At 44.0% G+C, this 14,930-nt stretch overlaps 1 protein-coding gene across 7 annotated transcripts in view; it reads left to right on the top strand.

Moving 5' to 3' along the window:
* DNAI3 (dynein axonemal intermediate chain 3) overlaps nt 1–14,930 on the top strand; it is a 62,467-nt gene that overhangs the window by 3,137 nt on the left and 44,400 nt on the right. For all 7 annotated transcript variants that reach the window (XM_047785426.1, XM_047785432.1, XM_047785429.1 and 4 more), the window contains exons 2-7: nt 2,774–2,843; nt 3,229–3,267; nt 8,055–8,236; nt 8,833–8,937; nt 11,615–11,764; nt 12,769–12,968. In XM_047785426.1, the coding sequence (XP_047641382.1) occupies nt 2,780–2,843; nt 3,229–3,267; nt 8,055–8,236; nt 8,833–8,937; nt 11,615–11,764; nt 12,769–12,968 (740 nt within the window). In that variant the 5' untranslated portion in view covers nt 2,774–2,779. The remainder of the gene's footprint in view (nt 1–2,773; nt 2,844–3,228; nt 3,268–8,054; nt 8,237–8,832; nt 8,938–11,614; nt 11,765–12,768; nt 12,969–14,930) is intronic.

Here is a 14,930-nt window from a genome sequence, read left to right as displayed (position 1 = left end):
AGGACAAGTCTTGAAAGTTAGTTTGGAACCAAGCCACGGACAGCCCTGAATGCAACATTCCCCATCATTGGCGGAGGGCAGTCACAGGCTTTGGACTGTTACACGGAGGCTTTCCCCAGAGCAGTTTTCCTTCAGTGTCCCCGAGGCTGGGGGAGGATTGGGTTCAGGACGTCCTGTAGATGCCAAAGTCTGAGAATGTGTAAAACGGTGTGGTATTTGCATAACCTACCCCATAATCTCGCATCCTTTGAGTCATCTCTAGGATATGTGTAATACCTAACACAGTGTAAAAGATATGTAAATAATTGTCAGTGTATGACAAATCCAAGTTTTGCTTTTTGGAACTTTCTGGAATTTTTTCCCATATTTTTGATCCCAGGTGGGTTGAATCCAAGATCACAGAACCTGCAGGTGTGGAGGGGGGCCCACTATACTTACTTCTTTTGTCACTCCCTAATGTCTTTTTCTGTTAGTGTGGAAGGTACAGCACGTGTCCTTTAGTTCATTGGTAGCAAAAAGGCATCCTGGAATGGGTGGGTTAATTTGCAAAGAAGATTAATTTTTTAATGTGAGAAATACTTAAATGGATTGCTTAAATATTTATAGGTATTATCTTTCATAAATTCTGTTTTGAAATTCAAGCAGCTGTGATGGCTTTGAAAACCAATTGTAATACAAGCACAGGGTAGGGGGAGGCATAAACTTTCCTTTAGGAATGGATGAAGTTATCTCTTCCGCTTCTCTCACCAGGGAACCCCAGAATGTGCATTTCAGGCTCCCTTCCTTCTCTTAGGTCTTTGCTTCAATGTTACTTAAGTGAGGTCTTCCCTGATCCCAGCCTCTCCACTTTTAAATCCCTTTCCCCTTCCTACTTGATTTTCTGCTTAATAATTATTACCCTCTGAAGTACTAATTATTACCCTCTAAGGTACTAATTATTTGCTCCTTGCTTTGCTCTTTCCCCACTAGAATGTAAGCTCTATCGGGGGATTATCTATTTTTTCCAAGCTTTATTCCTAACATCTAGGAAAGCATCTGGCACGTTACAGTCACTCAATACCTAACTGTGGAACAAACAGTGATGGGGTGAGTCTGGGTGACCTTCACAATGGTTTTGTGTATTTTGAGTCAAATTTAGCTGGAATAGAATATGGGGAGGGTATATATTAATAAAGACTCTTCTGAAAAAAAGGACTAGATCAGATTTGAAATGAGGCTGAGGCTGGGAAGAGGGACGGAGGGTGCTAGACAGCCAGAACATTGGGTCAGAGGCACCTGCTGCACAGTGTTTATAAAATGGAAATTCCTACATGGTCTGACACATAAAATGTTGGTTAAATAATAAAATCATACCTTTTTAGCTAAAGACAGGGCTTTTAAATAGCATCATTTGTAATGAAACACAGTCAACAGTCATGGCTGAAATCCAAAGGACAGTCTGGGACCCAGGCAAAGAGTGCGGACGCTAAAGCAGGGCTGCTCGGGGTGGGGGCGGGGGGCACAACCTGCCCTATTGCTCCGCTCCACACGTCCCCACGTCCCCTTGGGCACGTCATCCACAGCTCAGGGCCTCCTGTTTTCACATCATAAAATGGGCATAAAGAGCATTGTATTAATAAAATGCTTACCTAAAAGGGTGGTTAAAATTAAATTAAAAAGGCATACAAAGTACTTAGAGCTGTGTCTGGCTCATAGCAAGCATTCAGTAAACATGAGGCTATTACCATTAAAATCTTCACTGCCATTTGAGAAAAATACATGTGAAAAATCTGAAGGAAAAGTGTATATCTATAAACACACAGACACGCCTACCCACACTTTGGCCAAGATTTAGTCATTAAGGGACTGGGCATAAAACAAAGCTTGTTATATTTTGACTGTGGGCTATGAAATAATACTCTGCCTGAGACTGGATTCTTAAAATGAGGCAAAGCACTGCCAGATGCCTGAATTGATGATGGTACAACTTTTTTTCATTAAATCTTCACAGCCTCCTTGTGAGGTAGGTTTCATTATTATCCCCATTAAACTGAAGCTTAGAAGGTAAATGATTTGCCCAGGGTCCCTCCACTGTTAAAAGTAGAGCCTGTTTTTTAATTCTGCTGGTCAGGCTCCTGAAATCACATTCCCTACCATCCAAGAAGATGGGGTGGAGGGGAACTCTGAGGAGATGAGCTGACAAGGGTTTGGTATCATGGCAGTGACCTTGGCCAGGTTACATCCTGTCAGAATTGCTGAGTCATTCATAGAAAACGTTTGGAGGTGTTCTCTGACAGTGCAAATAAGGGCACAGCGGTTACATGGACACATGCCAGGACAAAAGAACTATTCCAGTCGTGTTATTTTTAAAATGTTATACGTACATGTACATGCAGGCCCGTGTCTTTCAGCCTGTGTTTGCAGCTGAGGCGCCTGTCAGACAGCCGTGCACAGGGGGCACTGAGCAACTCCCTGGATGGAGAAGGCAGCAGGAGGCAGGGACCCAGTGTGCTCTGTGTCCCCCCGTGGCAGGACCTGCAGCAGAAACCTGGGAGTGTTGGCAAGTCACCTCTCATGCTTGGGCTGCATGGCGCCCCTGGAATGGCGGGATCTCATTAGGAGGGTTGATGTCACAGGGTCCCTCTGCACACAGAGCACCCGTGCTGCACGGACACGTGGTCGATTTAGCTGAGGGCAAAGCTTAGAGAACATGTTCTCATGTTTCTTAACGGATAATGCTCACTGTTTGAAACTGTAAACCAGCATGTACCAGTGATTGTCTCTCTTTATGCAGAGAGCCATGGCTCCAAAACCTCAGAGAAAGAAGACCCTGAAACGCGGCAAAACCAAACCAACGTTGCCTGGTAGGACTGCTTCTTCATTCAGAGATTTTTATGGATTTAGTATTTGTACATATATTGGCAGCCAAACAATCATGGTTTTATGTCTCAAATACATGTTTTTGCTGTCATAAAGTCAGAGAAGTGGAATTCAAAACTTGGGGAGTTATTCTTAATTTTTATTCCTTTCATTACAATCTCAATTAAAGGCCATAGCAAAGATATCACTATGATGTAATTCTGTGAGAAAGACAACTATTCAGTTTCTGCCTAATCATAAAATACTTTAAGTCTTCGTTATGTATTTGCTTTTAAGTTTTGTGGTTTAACATTTAGTAAAAGATTGTAATAAACTAAGATACACACTTGATTCAAAATGTAAATTTGACATCATTTTATTGTATTCTAGTTAGAGAAGAAGAAGAACCTTTAAATATGGAGAGCATGGGTAAGTGGAAATGCAATATAGAATTTATGTCCTCAGTTCTATAATATTTTGACACTCAGTAAGCAAGTAAGAATACTACAAATTGAAATAAATTATCAAAATGTGCATGGACTGAAGTTACATCATGTCATTTCGAATATGAAATAGGTTTTAAAGAAAGAATAAAAAGCAAGAGTGGAGGAGTTCCCATCGGGGTGCGGCGGAAACAAATCTGACTAGGAACCATGAGGTTGTGGGTTCGATCCCTGGCCTCACTCAGTGGGTTAAGGATCTGGCATTGCCGTGAGCTGTGATGTAGGTCACAGATGCAGCTTGGATCCCTCATTGCTGTGGCTGTGGTGTAGGCCAGCAGCTGTAGCTCTGATTAGACCCCTAGCCTGGGAACCTCCATATGCCGCGATGAGGCCCTAAAAAGAAAAAAAAAAAAAACAAACACATTAAGAGTGGAAGCAAGAATTCCAAACTGAGAAATAGACTGGACCAAGCAGTCCATTAAAAATCCATCAATGTATGATCATTGAGAGATGTTCTAAACTATAAAGTATGATAAATCTCCAAGTTATTACTTGATTATAAAAATATTTTTCAAACTCTGGCTCACGGGCAATATTTATCTGTACATCATGGTAGGATTCCACTATCTCAAAGAAAGAGGCTAATTTTTAAGCCAATAAACTAGAACTTAATCAAGTTAATGTGGTTCCTACTTTTAGAGGCTAAATAACCTATTCCAACAACTTTTAATTTTTGTTGTTGTTGTTGAAACTTTCTCTGGGTTGCCTTAGATGATGCATCTCATTTAGAAACAGAGAAAACAGCGAGGGTGGGGAGAAGGCAGCTCTAAAAGACTTGCAGGGCACAGTAGAGATTTTGACTTTTAATCTTGTAGGATAGGGAGCTGTTGGTGGCATTTAAGCAGAGAGGAAACACCATCTGGTTTACGTTTTTAAAGGGCCCCCCTGGCTACTCTGTGGGGAATTGCAGGGGCAAGAACAGAGGTGAGGCTGGTTAGGAAGCCACTGCAGCCGTCCAGGAGGGAGATGGCTGGGCGGCGCCAGGGGGTGCAGATGTGGAAGGTGGAGGTGGAGGGAGGCTGTCAGCTGACAGTCAAGGACACTGGAGCCAACAGGTGTGCTGCCTGGCGAACCTTTACTGAATGACTGAATGTTCCACCGGGAAACCTGAGAGCATCTTTGACTCCTTCCCCCTCAGCAGCTCCTCACTTGCATCCAAACCATCCCAAGTGGTGACAGTTCCACATCTAAAACATGTATCAAACCCATGCAGTTCACATAATCTCCACCTCTGCAACCTTAGCCCCGCATCCCTCACTCGGATTAGTCCCTCAGCCCCTGACTGAATCCCTGCTCCCGCTCAGCCCCCGTGGGTGTGTTCTGTGCACAGAATCCACCCTGACTTCTCTCTTTGCCATGTGAACTCTCCCCTGCCCTTTCTGCGTCCTTACAGCCGTCCTGGCTCTGCCCTCCTCTCCGACCTCGTCTCTCCATCCTCTCCCCCCACGTACAGCTCATCAGCCTCGCTTGGCACAAAACACACCAAACTTGTTGCTGCCTCAGGCCCTTTGCTCTGGCTGTTCCCAACACCTGAGAAAAAAAATTTTCCATGCTACTCTCTCTGCATCATTCAGATCCAGACTCCAACCCCACCTCCACAAGAGGCAGTCCTTGAGGGCCTCTCTCTCACCTAGTGCCTGTGTTATTGCCTTCATCGCACTTGTCATAATTCTGAAGTTAAAATACTGCCAATTTTCCTGATTCGTGGTAGTTCTGCACAGTTGCTACAAAGTTGAATAGAGGATTCTGAACCTTCCCTCCTAGGAGGAGCACAGGATTAGGTTCCTGCAGCCTCTGGTCACAATGTTTCATTAACCAATCAACCACATAGCCTTGTTTGATGTGTGCTTCTGTTTAAAGACAACTCATTTAGTGAACATTGTTGATTCACTAACACTGAACTCGTGGCCAACAACACTACCTACCATTCACGCCTGACTGATGCTTATCTGATACACGTATTTTCTCTGTAAAACACATCACACCTTCGTCACTTAGAAACACTAGACAGCTCTTTAGCAGTAATCTTGGGGACCATTTTAAATAGGCAAAGCACCAATACAAAGCACAAAACGGTGGGAAATATGTTAGTACAGAGACAGTGGAAAGGACACCGCTCACAGTTTGAGGGAGGATAGAGGATGGCAGAGCCACAGTAGAAACGATGCTGGATCCTTAACCCTTGAGCCACCAGGGAACTCCAGGCATAGTCTTGTTGGACCTTCCCTGGCAACACGCACATCGGGCAACTCATTTCTTTGCTACTCTAAGCATGTCCACTAATGACCATAAAAATGCCACCACTATTGGTCTTGAGGTTACAAATGCATTTTAGCAAGTGAATTCGCAAATACAAAATTTGTGAATAATGAGGAAGGAACACACTTATTTGTTTATGCGCTTATACTCCCTTCACACACATATGCCTGTGCTGGCCTGCCCTTGTGGGTTCTCATGCTCTCTCTCTCTTTCTCACACAAACACAAGCTTCAGGGGAACAGCAACTCTCTTGCTGACCGCTGTGCTCCAGTGCCCAGACCAGATGTTGACACAGAAGCCCTCAGTAAATGCTTGTTGATCGATTGAATACATGAATGAATGAACTGCTGTCTCTGTTCTTCCTGCCTAAATAGACCACCACACTACTGCCCTCTTCAGCTCTGTGTTCTATCTTGCACCCTGTTTTCTCCCAGATAGCACTTGTCACTATTTGTGCTTATGTATTTCTGAGCGTACTTTTCTGTCTGTCTGTCTAGATTGTAGACCTTGGCACTAGGACCATGCTTTTCACATAGCAGGTGCTCAGTAAATACTTCCTAACTAAATAATTGACTGGTAAGAAAGTCCATGAACCTGGGGAGGTGGCAGTGGTGGAGATGGTTCAGCTGAAAAATAGAAGTGAGTATATTTGTTTAAGGAGAGGGGAAAAAAAGAAAAAGGACCTTCAGAACTTTGAAGGAGGCCTGTGGTGAGCTGGACTTAGCATCCCCTATGCTAGAAGGTCTCTCTGCCGCCGGACTCCCCACAGTCAACATTAGGAGCCTCTGACTTCCTTGACGTGGCTCCTGACCTTGTCAACTGTCACTCAAAGCTTGCGGAGGTCATGCTGCCAAGGACTGGATTCCTTTTCCTACCAAAGAACCGAGAGGCCAACAGACTATCTAAACAGCTGTCTCCTAAGGCGCTCACAGGCAAGGTCCGGAGGTTTCTAGAAAACAGGCATGACTTTTATACACAGTTACCATTTATGGAGCAGCAACTTTGTGCCAGACATGCTCCTCTCAGCCTCTAGCTCTGGAAAGTAAGCATCGATGTGGCTATCACAAGAGGGAGCTCTGTGACCCCCAAAAGTTAAGTAATTTACCCAAACTGTAAGTCACACTTTAGCGTATCCATACTTTAGAGTGGCCATGGTATGCTAATTGCCTATTGCCTATTGCCACTGTAACCAGTTACCACAAGTTTACCATTGTGACATTTTGGAAATCAGAAATCTGCAAGGACTTGCACTGGTGGTAAAGTCAAGGTGTTGGCAGAGCTGGTTCCTCCCAGAGGTTCGGAAGGGTTAATCTGTTTTCTTATCTTTTTCAGCTGAAAGCTCTCTGTGTTCATTGACTCTAGGCCCCTTCCTGTATCTTCAAAGCCAGCAGCATAGCATCTTCTAATCTTTCTCTTTCTTTGACCTCTGGCTCCCTGTCCCATCTCCTTCCTCTTGTAAGGACCCTGTGATCACATTAGACACACCTCTGGGGCTCTTAAGATCCTAAACTCTATCGCATCAGCAAGTCCCTTTTACCACCAAGGCAGCACTTCACAGGCTTCAGGAATTGGGACATGGATGTCCTTGGGGTGACATCATTCTGTTTACCACAAGTGACTGTCAGCACAGGTTTTAGAATGAGGCAGTTTGAGGAAAGCAATACAGACTTGACAGAGCCAAAAAGGGGGTGGTAATACCTTTGAACCAATAATTTCACTTTTAAAACCAATCCTAAGAAAATAATTTGAAATAGGATAAAAATTTATAAATTAGATATTTGTTTGTAGAGTTATTTACAATCATTGGAAACAAATGAGGGAAAAAAATTATGGCTTACCAAAAACAGAATGGTTAAAAACTATGCTATAGAATTACATTAATTTAAAATGATACATTAGAAAAATTACATAATGTCATAGTAAAATTCTAGTGACATAATGGTAAGTATGAAAGAAAGGATTTAGAATTTCACATAAGATACTACATATGGAGTGACTAATCTATTAACACAGGTTCTCTCTTGAGAGGTAATATTAGGGATAATTGTTATTTTCATCTTTTAATCTTTTTAACAATGTATAAATTTCCTTTAAAAATAAGAACGGTGGGGAGTTCCCATTGTGGATCAGCAGGTTAAATACCTGACTAGTAACCATGAGGATGCAGATTAGATCCCTGGCCTCACTCAGTGGGTTAAGGATCCGGTGTTGCCCTGAGCTGTGATGCAGGCCAGCTGCAGCTCTGATTCAACCCCTAGCCTGGGAACTTCTATATGCTGAAACTGCAGCCCTAAAAAGGCAAAAAAAAAACCCAAAAAAACGAAAGAACAATGGTTGTAAAGTTTTTAAAATTTTAACCAAGACAAGTATTTAAAGCAAACAATTGCATGTTTCCTGGTATTGATATTTTAAATGGTTATATTCAATGTCCTAATTCCACTTGGCCATTCCCAGGTCATCCAGAAATTTATCCTTTAGTATTAACTACCATGACCCAGGAAATATTTGATTGTCGAGTCGATGAAGATGTCACAGATGACCAACCTTATAAACTTATCAGAAAAGAAGATATTTTGGCAGACTTTGAAAACAGAGCTGCAGTATCTGATTTCTACCCAGTCAAAAAAATTGTTCAGGTAAGTACAGAATCCTTCTTTATTTCTTGGTCCTACCTCAAGACCTTTCTGGTACATGATCACAAAAGTTGGAGAAATTGCCGAGTTCAAATCTGGTGTTTTCCATTACTTTCGGCAAAGGCTATCGTATCCACGCCTTCTTGGGAATCCCTCTGGATGACTCTTTGTGTTCAGAAAACTCCTACTGGTGACAGATTGTCTTATTCCACACCCAGAAAAAGCTCATCCTTGCCCAATTTTAACTAGAAAAGGAACCTACCCTTATTTTCCCAAAGTGCTTTTATTTGTTCGATTCATAATTTGATCCTGTTTCATAATTTGTCTGCAAACATGCTACAGGGAACAATACCAAATAAAAGGAATGCTTCTTTTTTTCATGTTAGAAATAAAATTGCATGATAAATTTCCTTGGATCCACTGTGTTTTAAGAGCTTTTGTAAGTTAATAAAATAATTTTGTAATTTGGCGCTGTTAGCCGTGATTTACTATAGTTATCTTCTATGATTGATTGATTAAAGAAATATCAGTTTTGTGTCAATGTCTATATAAACTGATCAACCCCTGAACATTAACCTTCTCTTGTGATATTTTTGTAGGAATATCCTGGAGATGAGCTTCTGCTTGTTTATGATAAGGATTTCAAATATGGACTTAACTTTTACCTTATTGGAACTGAAGAGGGCAAGGAAAACTATCTAAACGTAAGCACGTTCTGAGCCCGTGCAATTTGTGGTGGCCAGAAGGAAGTGGTGGTTCTGGGGGAGCCCTGTAGACATGGTCATGATTATTCTTTTTTTTGTCTTTTTACCTTTTCTAGGGCCACTCCCACAGCATATGGAGGTTCCCAGGCTAGGGGTCTAATTGGAGCCGTAGCCACCAGCCTACACCAGAGCCACAGCAACGCGGGATCCAAGCCGAGTCTGCGACCTACACCACAGCTCACAGCAACGCCAGATCCTTAACCCACTGAGCAAGGCCAGGGATCGAACCTGCAACCTCATGGTTCCTAGTAGGATTCGTTAACCACTGCGCCACGAAGGGAACTCCGGTCATGATTATTCTTGCCGAGCTCTGATCCCCTGGGGCCTGGAGCACTTCTGGCACCCAGAGCAGCTGAGCAGCAGATGTGGGGTGAGCTAACAGATGTCTCAGGGTCGCAGACACTTGGCTTATCTGCCCTTCATCGACCCCGTGAGAGGGGAAACAGCGAACCCGGAGTACCACCGCTCTCAGACCCGCCTTGACCCCTATTCCTGGCTCTCCTCTTACCATCTCCATGACTCGGGTAAATTCAGAGCCTCGGGGCTGCATGGTGGCACCAGCAGTGTCCATTTCCAGGACTGTTGTGAAGACTAAGTGGGTTGAGGCAGGTAGAGCCCTTGTATAGTGCCTGGCACACGTCTAAGCACTCCAAAACTGTTGGCTACGATTATTTAAAAGAAGAATTTTAAAGGACAGGTTGTTCAGTGGGGATTTGAGGGGGAGGGTGTGTCCAAGAGAAGCAGAAAATAAAAGCATGATAGTTTCCAAGGAAAGGCAGTCTGTTCACTTTGGGGGGGTGTGTATGAAAGGTGACGGATTTCTGACACTTGCCTTCTGATGTAGCACCCCCACGGGGAGGTTTGGTCAAAGTGCAGGAAGCAGGGCTTTGTGTGGCTGTCCAATAAGCAAGAAAAACGAAGCATAGAACTTTAAAGTGTTTAACACTTAAAATTTAAAGCAATCTTTCAGTTAGCCTTAACTTTTTCTTTCTTTCTTTCTTTCTTTCTTTTTTGTCTTTTTGCCTTTTCTTGAGCTGCTCCCGCGGCATATGGAGGTTCCCAGGCTAGGGGTCTAATTGCAGCTGTAGCCACCAGTCTACACCACAGCCACAGCCATGCGGGATCTGAGCCGTGTCTGCAAACTACACCACAGCTCACGGCAACGCCGGATCCTTAACCCCCTGCGAGGCCAGGGATCGAACCCGCAACCTCATGGTTCCTAGTCGGATTCGTTAACCACTGTGCCATGACAGGAACTCTGGCATTTTCAATTTTATTTTTATGATTGTTTTTCTATGTGTTTTAATTTTTTTATTACAGTAGAATATTTCTTTTTTTTTTTTGTCTTTTTGCTATTTCTTGGGCCGCTCCCGCGGCATATGGAGGTTCCCAGGCTAGGGGTCGAATCGGAACTGGAGCCACCGGCCAACGCCAGAGCCACAGCAACGTGGGATCCGAGCCGCGTCTGCAACCTACACCACAGCTCACAGCAGCGCCGGATCCTTAACCCACTGAGCAAGGCCAGGGACCGAACCCACAACCTCATGGTTCCTAGTCGGATTCGTTAACCACTGCGCCACGACGGGAACTCCACAGTAGAATATTTCAAGTGTGTATAAAAGTATAGATGGTATAACAAGTACCTGCACAATCCCCTTCCATAATTAACAAATGTTAATATTTTCTTATATTCACTTCAAATTCTTTAAAATGAAATAAATTATAATAGATAATGTTCCACCCCCCCATATCCTTCCTAACTCCATTTTTTCTAACTCCTTCCTCCTATAAGGGACCATTTTCTAAAGTGTTATGTCGGCTTCTGTCTGTGGTTTGCCACTGCTACCATGTGTGTGTAATGATACATGGTAATATGTTGTAGTAATTTAAAATCTACATAAAATTGCTAGATTTTAATCAAATTGCTTTGCAACTTTTTCCCACTGAATTGTAAAATCTTAGGATCTATCCATCTTGATACATTTAGACATCATATGCTATAGATTCAGTTTGTTCATTGCAAATGTTTTATGAGATTTCATTTTCTGATGATACCACAATATGTATGAGCCCTTTTCCCTAATGCTATTCATTTGGTTGCCCATTCTTTTGACTATTGCAAATAAAACAGCAGGAACATCTATAAACCTCTACCTGTATCTCTCTGCACATCTCCTGGTGGACATCTTGGTTTAAAAAACATTCACTCTTCATTATTTAATGGATATTGTATTTATTCATACATATAATCCTCTTATCAAAGGATATCATTAAATCAGAGAAAATTAGTTTTACATTTTATCGTTTTAGCATTCTATATTCTTAAAGATATATACAGTAATGTATATCTTTAAAATATATAGTAAATGCTTTTTTCTTATCATATATCTTTCACTTTTATTCCTCTCATTTTTCTTCTTTCTATATCCTTGATCCCTTTCTTGTTTGTTCTTTAATCTTACTTTTTTTGGCTTACTTTTTTCTCATAATTAAAGGCATGAACCTACAAAGAAGAAAAATAATAAGGAAGAGTTTAATTTATATGAGTAAAATTTATTGCAAAATATGCATATGTAAATTTGGTCGTGTATTTTAGAATGTTTTTGTTTTACTTAAGCCCCCAGAAGTACCAGAAGAACAGGAAGAATATAAAGAATATATTCCTGAAGATGTATATATTTATAAGCCACCTGTCTCTAAACCATGGGTTTCTTTGGGCAGTGAAAAAGAAATTGAAGAAGAATCAGTTAAGGAATCCACAAAACAGGTCAGTGACTTGAATATGATCTCCAGTCCTTATCTCTCTGTAACTTAGCAACGCTTACTCCTGAGGGATCCGCATGGCTTGCCGTGTTTCCTGCAGGAATATGGCTTTCCTTTTGACAGACGAAGGATCGCTGCCTTAGGTGGATGTTCTGGAAGATAAGCTGAAGTCTGAATCCCCACTACTCCAGGGCGTGGCCTTATTGGGAAACAGGGGAGCTTTATCCAGTATGACTGGGGTCCTTATGAGAGGATGGTCTTGAGACGATGCGGAGACGCAGGGAGAACAGCACGTGAGGAAGGAGGTAGAGACTGGAGTCAAACATCCATCAGCCAGGGACCCGGGCTGCTGCCGTCGCACCAGAAGCTGGCAGAGAGCCAGGGAACAGATTCACCCTCAGAGCCCTGGAGGAAACTGGCCCTCTGACACTGGCTTCAGACTTCCAGCCTCCACAACCGAGAGGGAATAAAATCCTGTTGTTTCAAGCCACCCAGTCTGTGGTACTTGATTAGAGCCTCCCTGGGAAACTAACCCAATGACCTTCCCAGAGCAGCCCCTGACAGGGGCAGTTGTGTGCAAGGGACTCCTTATGCAAATGCCCCTCAAGAGAATGGGGAAAGCAGCAGGACAGGGACATGCAGGAGCCCTGCAAGGGTACAGTCTCAGACCAAGGTCTGGCAGAGGTAAGGCTTCAGCCTGCACCCCTAAGGGAGTGAACTCTGGAGCGTAAATGACACCTCAGAGGTGCACCAAACAGAAGCAAAAGAGAGGGGCTTCCATATGCATCCTACAGTCTATCACTGGTCGAGATGTACCTTCCAACAAAGTGGCCCTGGGACCCTAGAGCTTCCTCCATGGAAGAGCGGCCCAGGTGGCTGTGGGTTCATGGACTTGGGAAGTACACAGAGGGACCCAAGAGGATGTGGGCAGAGGGCCAGCCTTGGCCACGCGGCCGTTCCCCTCCAGGGGCTCGATGACGTTCCCTCTCCTGCTCACGTGTCTTCCAGGTCACCTACATGATTTCTCGGAAACGAAGTGATTTTGGTGCCTCAGTTAAGTTCAGCGACCAGAATGCTTCCACTGTAAAAGACGCCTATATTGAATGCACAGCCTACCCAGATAAAAATTTTACCCTTAAGCAACTCGAGAGAGATGTTGGCATGCAAGCAGTCCCCCAAATCAGGGACACAAGTACGCAGACGAGATGGTAAGTATGCGATGCATTTACATTTTTTCCACAGGCAATTGCAGTAACATCTAGCAACATCCATGATTATTTTGAGAGGGCTTTACAGTGGAGGTGAATAGACTATGACTACAGCGCTCCACGGAGGAACTTACCTCTAGAAGGTCTAACTATAATCGACAGAGCCTTTTAAAAGTCTTAGGAGGAAAGTGAAACACAGATATGTCAGACCGTAAAGACCGTGAAGTGGGAAACAGCGATGCTGCCGATAATTACGGTGCTGCTCTAGAGAAGGGCTCGTCGTCTGTCACCCGGAATATCACCTTCACCTTCTAACTCCCCTAGTCTACCACCGGCATGGTCATTCTTGTGTCTCGAGTCAGACCGTACCACGTCTCTGCCTAAATCCCTTCCACGGCTCCCCGCACGCCCGGAGCCCTCAGGATGACATATGAGGTCCCCCTCCTTCCTCCTCGGTGAGTCACTCTGCCTGTCCAGCCCCGTCCCCAGACAAGCCGTCCGTGCTGTAGCCTACGAGCTACGTCCGGGCCCAGCATACCCTCCTTCCTGCCTTTGCCCATGCTATTCCTCTGCCTAAAATGCCCTGCACCACCTGATCCACCCTCTGCACCCTGTAGGTTCCAGTTCATACCCTCTGTGATTTCCTGGAAACGCCAGGTAGAGTCAGTCACCCTCTCCTCTGCACTAAAGCTTAGACGTGTCTTTATTGCAGCACCGATGACCCATGTTGTACTCACCCGCTTACTGGCCTGTCTGCCTTACAGCCAGAGTGCTTTGAGGCTGTAAACGGTATCATTCCACACAGCAAGCTCTTTAGTAAAATTTTTAGTGAGTTAATTGATGTGAAATGGATTGCTGAGGGACTCCTTTGGGAAATTGAGCTAGGCTTTGAAAGTTGTGTAAATTTGAAGACATATTTAGCTAAGACATGCATGTCTTTTTTAAAAAAGAATTAAACCAGGATTTTCCATCATGGTTCAGCTGAAATGAACCTGACTAGCATCCATGAGGATGCAGGTTCAATCCCTGACCTCGCTCAGCAGGAAGGAACCAACGTTGCCTTGAGCTGTGGTGTACGTCACAGACCCATCTCGGATCTGGTGTTGTTTTATTTTGAAATAATTTTAGATTTATAGAAGATAAGCCACAAATGTTGAGTATGACCTGAACATACAGAGAAAGGGAAAACAACCTTTTTTTTTTTTTTTTTTTTTAATCACATGAACAATTCAAGGGGGAGGGATCAACAGAGCTTGTACGGACCACAAGGAGACCAGCCTGGGAGGCTTGGAGGGAGGAGCAGAGGCAGACAGAGAAACAGGTCTGGTTCTCTGTCACTGATTGTAGGGAACTTTGGCAAGTTCCAAAGCCCAGGGAGAGGCAAGAAGGCAAAGCTATTAAAACAAGCTGAGCTGGGCAGCGTGTAGGGAGAGCGGGGCAGGAGGGGAGTCTGGAGTTGAGGAGACTGGATTGAGTAGGATTGGCCTACTCTCATTAAACCAGGGAAATGTGACCAGGGTCTAAAGTCAGGCGGCAGCAAACCAAGGAGAAAGGATGGAAAGGAGACACGTGTAAACGCAGAATGCTGTAAACCTCATCGCTAAAACCAACAAAAACTTTTTGGCCTTTCTGGCGCTCAGGTCATTTCTCTGCTTTTTTTTTAACATCGAAACCCCTCACAGCACTATGCACGTTTTCTAGCTCCAACTTCTCTTCTACCCTCTGTCTTAAGTACGCTCCAGTCTTAGCAAAGCCACCGAAGACCCCGTGGTCTGACTGCTTCATCCAGTCTTCAGACCCCCTCTTTTGCCACTGCTCGGCAGTGTTTAACACGCTGCCCATTTCTCCTTCCGTCAACACCTGTCCGTTGGCTGGTGGAGAATACTCACTGCACCCGCCGAACTCGCCTGCAGCGCCTTCTCTGTCTCTTTTACTGAGATCCTCCTCCTCCCAGCTTCTGAA

The sequence above is a fragment of the Phacochoerus africanus genome, chromosome 6 (assembly GCF_016906955.1).
Source record: "Phacochoerus africanus isolate WHEZ1 chromosome 6, ROS_Pafr_v1, whole genome shotgun sequence".
Lineage (NCBI taxonomy): Eukaryota > Metazoa > Chordata > Mammalia > Artiodactyla > Suidae > Phacochoerus > Phacochoerus africanus.
The sequence above is the reverse complement of the archived record's forward strand: the minus strand, read 5'-3'. Positions and strand labels throughout refer to the sequence as shown.